At 41.2% G+C, this 12,409-nt stretch overlaps 1 protein-coding gene across 12 annotated transcripts in view; it reads right to left on the minus strand.

Moving 5' to 3' along the window:
- MSI2 (musashi RNA binding protein 2) overlaps positions 1-12,409 on the minus strand; it is a 377,475-nt gene that overhangs the window by 9,454 nt on the left and 355,612 nt on the right. For 7 of the 12 annotated variants that reach the window (XM_073315753.2, XM_073315752.2, XM_073315757.2 and 4 more), the window contains 2 exons: positions 12,059-12,235; positions 695-903 (listed from right to left, as the gene is read on the minus strand). In XM_073315753.2, coding sequence (XP_073171854.2) covers positions 695-903; positions 12,059-12,235 — 386 coding nt within the window. The remainder of the gene's footprint in view (positions 1-694; positions 904-12,058; positions 12,236-12,409) is intronic. The other 5 variants (XM_073315764.2, XM_073315763.2, XM_073315762.2 and 2 more) reach the window with 2 other exon arrangements.

A 12,409-nucleotide genomic window follows, 5' to 3' on the forward strand; every position in this document is an offset into this window, starting at 1 on the left:
CCATTGACTTGAGAAAAAAAACAGTAGAGACTTACTTGTGACCTTCCAATTTCAAGAAATGTTAGCAATAAACTAGTTATCAACATGTTGAGCACACATCATCTCAGGCTAACTTTCCTTCTTTGATTCCATACAGAGGCCTCAATTCTGCAAACACTTGTGAACGTACTTAACGTTAAGCATGTAAATAGTCCTATGGACATGAGTAGGACTATTCACCTGTTTTAAATTAAGGACATGTATGTTTGCAGAACTGGAGATGCTAAAGCAAAGGCCCACTTTCTCTTCAATAGAGATAAAGAATTGGGGCATTATATGCCGTTCGGTGCCTCAGCCTAAAATATTTGTTCTACAGAAAGAGAGAAACTTAAATTTAAAATGAACAGAAATTTTAAGCATTTTTTAAAATATTACAGTTTAAAGTATGTCAGATCTCTAATAGAGGAGTAGGGGGTCACACAAGCCTTTTCAATTCCACTTATAATTCAAGTGCCAGGGCCGTGGAGTGTGCCGTTTTGAAACAAGTCTATGAGTAAATTGAGCAAGTTAGATAGAACAGTATCACCAAATGGTAAAAGGCTACATGAGCAGTGCACGGCACAGTTCATTTTTAATTAAAAAAAAATCGCTACAAAAAATTCCTGAACTAAATTCAAATTACCCAAGTGGAGAAGGGAAAGAAACGGTTACTTACAGTGATTCCATGGCCAAAGCCAGAGCCTGGCTGAGGGCTGGCAGCACTTATGTAATTACCAACACCGGAGTCCTGACTGGCTGTACCGTAGAGGTCTGCGACTGGACCTGGGCTGTTAGCCCCTGGAAATCCTCCTGGCCGGGCTGGATTGGAGCCTGCCGGGGAAGCGGGTGCGCCAAAATTCGGTTGAGCACTGTAGCTATTCAAGACTGGTGTGCAGAGAATAAAGCTGGGTATGAGGCCAGAAGCCTAGCATGCAGAGTTATTATAAAGCCAAACACTAGAATAAACAGCCTAGGCCCAACTTCTAACACTTAACCAAGGCCATGCGATAGGAGAGCAAGTACTGAATAATAGTCAGCCCATACTACTAAGAAGCTTGGAGCTCCAAATATATATAGATAGAGATATATATATATATAAAAACAATCATTCAACACGCTACTGCAACCAGAGACTGTAGGTGCTCATTTTCACCAAATTATCACATACTATATAGATATTTTTCAACATCTGATTTGATGCTCATGCAGTAGTAACAAGTTTTCTAGATCTGGGCACGTCGAGACAGCATTCACATCCCATGCAAACTACAAAGGAACTAGTTTTAGACTACACATTGTGTTAATATTGATATTAAAATGTTGACAGCAAATAAAGCAAATCACATCTAGTAAAATCATTTTTGGATCCATTCAAAACTTTACCAAACCTCCCCTCCCCCGCCCTTTTATCTGTAAGCTACATAAAGATTTCAATGACTAAAAGGTTTGGTTTGTTAAAAAAAATGATATGGAATGGAACATTTTGGAGTAACTTTTCTTTTTAATTGTTATGAGGGAGATTTTTTTTTTTGTTCCTTAGATTTGGAGAGCAAGGACCTCCCTCTGTCTCCAAAACTGCACAAAATAAGTAAGTGAAGATCAAAACCAAAAAAGAATTCCATAGGATCTATGGCACTCACCTCCTTAAGGGGAAGTAAAAGAAATTTAATTTTTTGAAGTCGGAAAAAGATGCTAATGGATAAATTTGGATCTTTAAGCATGTTAGATGATCAGATTTTGGCATTTCTCACAATCACTCTGGAATGTAAAATTTATGAGTAAAAGACTTGAATGCAAAGAGAAATGTTAGCAGGCTAGGAAGACACAAATGGAAATAGGTTTATCTTGCAGCAAGCTATGTTACTTCCAAGGTCCTTACAGAATTGCATAGAAACATGCCTGTATGCACCATAAAGCCCACCTATTCTCATAGCATCCCCTTGAAAGCCAGATAAAGTTAGTGTATATATACACACATGTATTTTAAACTGCTCACAGTTGGTTTCAGTTTCCCTCACTTAATTAGACTAGACTGAACAAGATGGCTTGCAAATAAATAAGCACAGTGAAAGGACAAATAAATCAAAAAGATATGTAGTCTGGCAAGGCCTCAATTAAATAAACCTTAGTTATAATTCTATTTGTAACAGCTAGTGAGGTTTGAGTTATCAATTCTGAAGAGGCGGGTATTTAAACACCTTTTTAAAAAACCCTAAATATAGCAGATGGAATCCACGCCATGACCTGAAGAGACCTGTCCTTCTCAAATTTAATTGCACAGGCTGTTCCACCTAGTTATAGAGAGACAGACAGACCTAAAAGTGAAATTAAACACTGCACAGTCATACCCAACCTTTCATTATCTCTGAATTATTAGTATAAAGTAGCTATTAGAAACAGGTCCAGGCTACAAAGTTTTGTATTTCCCCGAAGTTCAAGGCTACACAGCTTTAGGGTTTTGGCCTCTCTCTTTTTACTGAGTCTCCTGCAGACTATCATAGAATCATAGAAGATTAGGGTTGGAAGAGACGTCAGGAGGTCATCTAGTCCAACCCCCTGCTCAAAGCAGGACCAACACCAACTAAATCATCCCAGCCAGGGTTTTGTCAAGACAGGCCTTAAAAACCTCTAAGGATGGACATTCCACCACCTCCCTAGGTAATCCATTCCAGTGCTTCACTACCCTCCCAGTGAAATAGTGTTTCCTAATATCCAATCTAGACCTCCCCCACTGCAATTTGAGACCATTAGTCCTCATTCTGTCATCTGCCACCACCGAGAACAGCCGAGCTCCATCCTCTTTGGAACCCCCCTTCAGGTAGGAGAGGAAGTTAGGAGTTAAACAGGGGGTGAGTGAAGTGTGGCAGCTTCTGGTCGCCCTCTCCCTGTAATCTTCAGGTAAGAACTGAGCTGATCAATTGCAGGTTTTTATTGCCGATGAAATGTAAGAGTGAGCAAGTCCTATTTCTCTGTCAAGAGACACCCAAGAAAAAATGATAGTCCTACTCTAAGAATCTTTCCAATGAACAAAATGGGCTTTGGATCCGCTCCATGTTAAAAATGTATACGCAAATTTGGTACAGCCAACATAGCCTTCAGCATCCCACACTGTGGGAGTCTTAAGTCCATTGAGACACGATCATTCAGGATTTCCCATTATGCCACTGGCTCAGAATTGAGCAATCTTTCACTGGAGTTAAATACTCAACCAGATCAATTAACCAGCAAAAGTAAAATGGCAACCAATGGCTTTGCACTGGTCGGAAAGTCCATTTTACAAAACAAATTGTGCACTGTGGCTCTTTTTAACTGGTAACAGGAGGAAGTAAGTAGGTCATCTAATTCAGCAAGTTAAAAGAAATAAGGCAAGAGAGAGTAAACAGATTATTTTGGAACACGCTGGCAAACAAAGCACAATTTTTTAATATTAAAGATTAAATGTCAAGATAACATTTGGCCTTCTCACTCAGGAAGAAAAATATCCAGCTGAGATATTCAAAAGCCCTTTATTATCTTGCTCTAGCACACTCTTTTTTCTGGTTCAATTAAATGGATACAGGTTTTCCTGCCAAGTCACACAGAAAACTTGGTTTGCCCAGTTGAGCAAATCCATGGGCCTCTAACAGATCCACGGGAGGGAAAGAAACCATTTTAAATTTCCTTCATGCTGATTTGCAAAGAATGGGGACAGGGCCTTTACGGAGGAGGACATAAGGACACACATTCCTTAGAAACAAACTATGCCAGAAGGAAAAAATTAACCGTCTGCAGGGTAGATAAACAAATAACCCCAAACAGTCCAACCATCAGCCAAAGGTCACAAGAGTGGGCTAGTGGCGAACCTTAAAAAATAACACTGCTGAGTTTTAAGAGAGTTCCCAGTCTTGTTCCATCCTAGCACTGGCATCAATGACACAAACAATTGTACTGTCATTTCTGTCACTTGCTTTTAATTCTCATACTGAAACACATGCATGTGTGTAGGGGAGGAAAGGGTTTACAAAGTGTCTATTATTATGAAAGACACCACAGTCTGACTAGCGGTACAGGTTTTGACTGTAATGTGTCTTCATGATGTGGACAATAGATACGCTCTGTGTGATGGTGTGTTTCTGCATTGGCCAGCTCTTCTAAATAAAGGTAATTTTGAAGACTCCATTTCAGAACACGATTTGCTGGGAAAACCCAAGGTCATAACAATGTCAAGAAGAAGTAGCAATCCCCAGAGAACACAGGGCAGATTATACAAATATGCCAAGGGTTTAATTAAAAACAAACAAAAACAAAAAATATTCACAAAATAGGCCAAATTTCTCCCTAATGTAACTCACTGAAGTCAATGGAGGTGACACCTGGGCTGAACAGGTCCCTCTGTTTTCAATATTAATTTCAAGATACAATGATAAAATTACACCAACAACGACCAGTTTCTAGAGAGTTGTGCAGTATTCTAGCATGGCTGTTCTGCTCTACAGCTGTGTCAAAATCCATAAGATGAGAGAAGCTAGAAATGGAAATGACCAGATCAAAGCATCTAGCTTTCTACATGTGCAAAATAGAGACCTCCCAACAGAAGAAATCACATATCCATCTAATGCTGTGCTGCATGTGTAGGGGAGTAGGAGAAACACATATTTCAAAGCTTCAAATATTTTTGCTTACTTAAAATATATTTGAAAGGATGAAGTATTGAGGAGGCGGAGCTGGCAGATCTGGATACTGATGCTTACAGCATATATCCACAAAAAGAAAAGGAGTACATGTGGCACCTTAGAGACTAACAAATTTATTAGAGCATAAGCTTTCGTGAGCTACAGCTCACTTAATGCATCCGATGAAGTGAGCTGTAGCTCACAAAAGCTTATGCTCTAATAAATTTGTTAGTCTCTAAGGTGCCACATGTACTCCTTTTCTTTTTGGGGATACAGACTAACACAGCTGCTACTCTGAAACCTAGCATATATCCAGTGTTTACTGAAGAAGCAACTGTGTAAGCCTCATAAAACACCACCTCAAGTCTAACAGGAGCAGCAATATGGGCTAGATCCTCAGCTAGTGGAAATCAGAAACACTCCATTACTTTCAGTGGAGCAATATTGATTTACACAGCTGAGGGTATGGGACAGATCTTTTGGGACAGTAAGAATGGCAAGCCATCTCAAGCAGAGTCTTCTCCTTAGATAACTCCCTAACGCTGATGGATTATATTGAGGTTCTCTTTTGGTACCCATTGTGGTAAACTAAAAGTGGAATAGAGCTAAGGACACTCATTTGTTCTCCCTGGGATCAAACTGAGGGAGCTCTGGAATGTGAGTTAGATGGAAACAAATTCCCCTTGTTAAAATAAAATAATCATAACGTACAGTGGCATGCCATTTGTAGTGAATTCCACAAAAGAGCAGCTCTGTTTATCGTCATGAATGAAAACCCCATTTCAGTGCACTGCCCTGTGCAAAATGTAACCCTGATATTGAGAAATGAAGTTGTTCTGTGCAAATATAACTAAAAATAACAATACTAGAAAAGGATTTTACTATGCACAGAGCAAGGAGAAGAGGGGATGGAATATGAGTATCCCTTAGGTATTTACCATCCTGCATGGGAGATAAAATGGGAACACAAAAGATCTCAAAGGCAGATTTCCCACGTTCACTGGAGTTGCTGACTGATGCCAATACGCTGCTAATAGTAGCACAAGTCATTTAGCGATAAGTGGCTATAACCCCACAACCAATAATATATGCATACACGACAGCATCCAGGGTAAAATCATCCAATTTGCAACTGCAAAACTTATAGGTGGATGACAAGAAAACACTTGCTTTAGTGGTTTCCCGAAAGGAAGAGAGAAAACTAAAAGCCACCAAACAGATTTCTAAAAGCGAGACTCATCTCCCCCCATCTCCATTAAAAACACTGGGAATGTTGGTTTTCAAACATCCAAGAAGTTGATGGCAACTATTTATTCAACTATCCTTCTGATTGCGGGTATGTAATATAAGAACAAGATAACTTGATATTCAGTGGATAGAAAATTAACACTACACACAGACCACAGAACTGACTACAAGAAAAATGTGCCCGCTGATCCATTATCTGGTAAATGTACTATCTGGGTATAGAATGTTCAGGTTCCTATGTGAGCTTGGCCTGCAAAATAGCTGGTTGTAGAAATTTTATAGAAGTGTCTGGAAGCTTTTATAGAGCTGACACTTCGCTCTAGACCCAATAAAGGAAATAGGAAAACTCTCATAATTGCTAGAAGACTAAACACTTTGCAAAAAGCCATATTTTAAGGATTCACTCACCCATGATGAGCTGCTAAATATCTGCCTTCTTGAAATATTAGTACCCAAATTCAGCTAGATCTAGAGCTAGTTTTAAGGCAGATTTGAAACAACAGCAATGACCGTGACTGACTTCTCTGATCTGAAAAAAGTGATGTGTTTTGTTAAGATATACAGCACTTTAAAAAAATCTTGTCTAATACAAACCTGTGAATAAGTGGACTCAGATTTTAAAAGAAAAAGCCAAAAAACTTGAAATTGTTTCATGCCAGAAAATACAGTGAGGTGTTTTGGGGCCATATTTTTATTTAAAAGTTTCCAATTGTCACCTCAACCACAGGGAAAAGTGAAAGCTGGTCAGAGGTACTTCTGGTTTTAGTTTAGGGAAACCAGAGAGCGTTTAAGAGCCACATCTTTCAATGGAGTTCCAATCTGAAAAGAAAAGGAGACAGACTCTGCTCGGAATTGTACCCTGTAGGCAGAATCAGGTCCAGGTTACGGGAGAGAAGAGTTGGAAGTGAGTTTTGCTGACCTAAAGGTAGGGGACTATTGTTTTCCGATATCATTTTTGGCTGTAGGTCCATGGAGATCAAGAATTAGGTGTTATCCATTTTCCCCTTCCACCCAAGGCACCAACCAGCTGATGCAAGTCTCTCCTTAGCTCAGCACAAAATCACTGTCTGATGACTCAGCATTAAACATGGGCAGGCACAGTTAACTTCCTCCACTGCTAGGGATTTTATTGTACTTGTGAAGTCTTGTTGATCAGGCCCCACATTTTCCACGTCTTAAAAAGTTTGGGTCCAATTTACTAACCTATTGCACATCATGAAACCATTCTGCACAGAACATTTCACCGCAGTAGAACTTCAGCCTAATAACTCAAACCTTCGAGTTTCTCATATGCAGAATTTGTGGTCCCAGTCTTTACCAGCAGATACTGTACCAGAGTAGGGTCAGGAGAGATGTGGGAAAGATTGTATGCATCTGTGGTTCATATCTCAGCACAACCCAGGGGTCCTCAGAATACAACCATGAGGATCTTCTAGATTTCCTCAGATCCAGCCACTCCTTGCCAGTGGTATCTTACCCTGAGGGTCAGATGGTCCAGTGCCTAGAGCAGCTGTAATCGAGGGGCAGGATCCATCAGATGTGTCAGAGAACGGGAAACAGAGATTGTTTGTTCAATATGTGCTTTGACTTAGCTGTGTGTCTTGTTACAGCCCATCTGGCTGTGCTCTGATCATTCACCGTGTCTAGTTAATTTTCACCTGTACTTGAAGTTTTGCCTGTTGGCTGAATTTGGCACCAATTCACTGTCCAGCCTACAGGGGGTAGGGCAAAATTTTTTTACCTCCTGTCTTACGAGGCGCATGCTGACGGTGGTTATTTTCAGTCTAGGCCCAGTGCAAAAGGAAAGACTAACTTGAAACTATCCTTTCCCTCCTCCAATCCACATACCCATCCATGACATCCTACACAGTAGCTGCCCTTCTCCTGACTTCCTCCAGAACCCTGTCAGCTCTGCTTCTTAGTTGCTCAACGGGATGGGTGCTAACAGGCCGAACATGCTCCCTCTGCAGCACTTTCAGTATTCATGGTCCTACTACGACAGAGCAGAGGTCAGGCTGACTTGGGAAATTCTACCCCCACATGCTATTTGCAAAGGGAAAGCAACGCTTCTCTGTCAGCGGAGCAGAAGGGTCAGCGCATCAGTATCTCAAGGGAGCTAAGAGGGATGGAGAATGTATCATGGGGACCGGATTGAGAGGAATATTGGGGTAGACAAGACAACAAAGTCCCAATATGAGTAACACCCCCCAGAAAGGTGGCAAAGCCTCCGTGATGGAAAAGGAGAAAGGAAAAAGGATGCAAAAATTAAAATGATAATAACGTATGAGTTCTCACATCAGGAGCTGAGCAACCTGCATTAGGGACACTATTTTTAATGATGATTTGAATTACACTAGCCCCCAGAGACTCCAAGCAAAAATCAGGGTCCATTGTGCAATGTACTCTATAGATACAGGAAGAGATTACAGTCTAACTCAATCAAACAGGCAATCAGAATTATTATCCCCATTTTACAGATTGGGAACTGAGGCACAGAAAGATTAAGTGACTTGCCCAAATTCATATAGGGAGTCTGTGACAGAGCTGGGAATTGATCCCAGGTCTCATACTAAGTGTCTTAATCACAAAGCCATCCTTCCTCTCGTAGTTTTCCTGTTTAATTGTGACTGTTGGTATTTATTATTTGTATTTGTTGACTTTTTCTATCACAGTGCAATTATAAGGAAAGGGCTGGATGTTGCTGAAATATGACTGGGTATTAAAAATGATCTGTAGGTCTGTACTGTACCAGGAAGCCCTGGAATAAGCCAGTTCAATTTTGTGATCATGAACTTTTATGAAGTAAAGGTAAAACAATATTTTTCAAACAAACAAACAACCAGAAAAGCTTGAACAAAAAGTGATTGATGACTATTTGGGGGCTGCTTTTAAATTGAGGTTGTAGGGGTTGATGACTGAGAAGGGGATGGGAAGAACCTATTGGTAAGAGACAACGTAATCTCTAGTTTTATTAAACAGTGGAACTAACTTTCTGTCAAAGGCAGCCTGCTAAGCTCTGTACAGCTCTCAAATGAGTCTCCATTGGGAAACCACAAAGCACAAAACATCTGTTTCAAATTTCACTCTTGGAAACAGCAATATTACACAATCACATCCAGTCTGGGCATAAGCTAGTACTCAGAACAGATCTGGGTCTGTCAACCCCAGGTTACACAAAGGACCCATCAGAACCACATGAAAAAAAACAGCTACAAAAATTATGGGACTTGCAAGCATCCAACTCCCAAGTTGTGAGGTTAGTTTGTAAGACCCCTGGTTCTTAGATCTTGTCGGTATGCAGAGTTGTCCTGGTTTAGCTACAGGTGTGATTTTAAGCTGATGTGGATAAACTGGTTCACACCCCTGTGTGGACATGCTCATTTCAGTTTAAATCAGCAGAGGTTATTAACCTTTTTCTTTCTGAGCCACCCCACATGCTATAAAAACTCCAGGCCTCACTTGTTCCACAACAATTGTTTTTCTGCATATAAAAGCCAGGGTCGGCGTTAAGAGGGCCCTTGTGTTAAGCAAGCAGGGCAACTTCCCAGGGCCCCATGCCACTGGGGACCTGCAAATCTAAGTTGATCAGCTTCAGCCCAGGTGGCAAGGCTTGGGGTCTTGGGCTTCAGTGCCGCGTGGTGGGGCTTCAGCTTTCTGCTCTGGGCCCCAGGGAGTCTAACACTGGCCCTCCTTGGGGACCTCCTGAAACCTGCTCAAGGCCCCCCAGTGGACCCTGGACCCCTGGTTGAGAACTGCTGGAATATAGCATGCTTCACTTCTTGTACTCAGTTATTGGGGAGTCTTGCCAGGCACTGTTAAACAGTGGCCACTTTTCACCAGAGGTGGCCACACTCCCGCGATTCATCCCTGTGTACTGTACAACTGCACAGTTTATTGTACAATTCATGGAGCTAAATCTCCAACGCTCCCTAGGATGCATTTGGTGCTACAGAAATACAAATTCATCATCATTACATTCCCTCCTGATGTATCCTCAATGATTTCCACATTCCTGCATGAATATCCATAGAAACTAGTCTTTTTACTGAAATAATAATGTAGGAGAATTTTAAAAACTCCAATAACTTCAGGACAGTTTTTCTTATGAATAGGATTTTACCATTACATCATCCTTGTTCCCCTTTAAAGAAGCTTTTTTAACCAACTCTTAATGTGCATGTAACATACTTTTCAAAGTGTGGTTCTCCCAACACCTGATTTACATGAAGGAGCCAATAGTGGGAGCTCACATAATAATCCTAGCAGTTCAAGACATACTAAGAAGGTGGAAACTCATAATGCTACAAAATATTCTGCTGGGAGCAATGACAGGGAGAAAGCTGAGGCTAGCTTATCTGGTGCTTTGTCCTATGAACTGCCATGTTAACACAGAGCCTGCTCGCAAATTAATCCAGTGTTGGACAAGAAAGGTCACCACTGAAAGATAAACTCTTTTTCGATAAAGTGTTGAGAAATTTCTAAGTCATGACTCATTATGACATTTGCCTTAGCATATGGTGCATTACTCTAAGGGGGATTCAGAATGCCTCTCTGGGAGGGAACGGAAAGGGCATTAGTTAAAGCATGACCAAGTTGGGCAAATAAATGCCACCCGACTCAACTCAGCTCATCCAAATTCAATTCATACAAAGAAGTGGGAGGGGGAAATATTGGGGTTACTTACCTGTAAGTGGAGGTTCTTTGTGATGTGTGGTCCCTATCTGAATTTCACATGTGGGTACACATGTACACCACGCGCCTGAGTGGGGAATTCTTTTTAAAAGCATAGTCCATTAGCCCACTCACGTGCCGTGAGGCAGACCAAGACCTCTCTCGTTTCCCATTCTTACTGCAGTCCAAACAATCCACAGCAAAGGGGACAGAGGGCAAGTAGTGGAATACATATAGGGATCACCCATCTCGAAGAACCTTCAATTACAGGTAAGTAACCTCCATGTCTTCTTCAAGAGATGGTCTCTCTGTGTATCCCACACATGGGATATTAGCAAGCAGTAATCAAACAGGAGGTGGGTGCGAGGACATAGAAGTGAAAACTGACTGTAGTACTGCTGTCCCCAAAGCTGGATCTGCGGTGGATGCCTGGACCAGAGCGTAATGTCTCATGAAGGTATGCAGAGAGCTCCAAGTAGCTGCCCTACATGTCTCTAGTAGGGGAAGTCTCTCAGAGATGCAGCTGAAGCAGCTTTCCCTGTGGTGGAATGTGCCCTCACCCCCTAAAGGGGATGAACGTGAGCTAGCTGGTAACAAAGGATAATACAGCCAGAGAGCCACTTAGAAAGTCGCACCAGAGAGGCATTGGTCCACACCACCCTTGATTCATCCTCAGTTCAGAGCATGAGGAGTGCTATGGCACACGTATGGACCAGTGGACACTGCTTGTTAAAAAATTCCAGAGTCAGATGCATGGTGTGTATTCGTACCCAGGTAGGGACCATCACATGAAGAAGAACTAAAAGATTTAGCCATAAGATTATTGTCCTACATGGAAAATGTGCATGATACAGGAATTAAGATCAATCCAGTTAAGGCTTTTGGGTACTGTGGAAATAAATTACACCTGATGACAAAATACACTCTTAAGCACCATTAAAGTGCATAGTATTTCAAAGGAAACAAACAAGGTGAGATATTTACACAGGTATAAAACAAACATGATATAGATATAGCTATTTCTCTGGACATATTATTTACATTTAACGTTAGGTAAAAATACATTTTCCGCACGCAGTTGAGAAACTCGCTTAATTAAAAACTGGAGTTAAAAATTTATGAGAAGCAATAAAAGGCACCCAAACTGAGTTAAACCCTTACATTTCAACTCTCAAGGATAAATTAACTAAGGGCCTGATCTAAAGCCCACTGAAGTCACTGAAAAGACTATATATATACACCTCATGGACTCCAATGGGTTTTGGATCAGGTCCTCAAAGAGCAGGTATTCCTGACCCTGACCTTAAGCGTTAAAGCAAAGTCAATCAAAAACTGGAATCAAGTAAAGGGCTCAAGTGAAGTTCCATAGCCAACCATGAACTGACATGCAGGCCTGCTTTTGTGCACCACTAAATAGGTGATGTATAGAAACTTTTGTTTCCCCCAAATGAATGAAATGCTATACAAACCTGGGCTCTTAAACTGATCCGGGCTGGGAAGGTGGTGGAGGGGGGAGTTACTCGCTGAAGCAGCGTGCTCACTACGAAGCATCTGAGCCACTCGAGGCCCCATGGAACCATAGTCCGCGTACGATAACGGGGCCCGTTGGTCACCGGGCGAAGAATAGAAACCATAATCGGGGATCCCTGGAGATACAGTGACTCTATCATTGTGGATACTGGATTCTTTCTTATATTAGTCTTTTCAATGTTAAATACTGTGCTTTTGCTTTTTTTTTTTTTTTTTACAGTTACAAATATGAGAAATTGAAAAGTAAAAGCTGAAATTTGAAGAATTGTGCAAAATTTGATTAGAGGAAA

The sequence above is a fragment of the Lepidochelys kempii genome, chromosome 17 (genome assembly GCF_965140285.1).
Source record: "Lepidochelys kempii isolate rLepKem1 chromosome 17, rLepKem1.hap1, whole genome shotgun sequence".
Classification (NCBI taxonomy): domain Eukaryota; kingdom Metazoa; phylum Chordata; order Testudines; family Cheloniidae; genus Lepidochelys; species Lepidochelys kempii.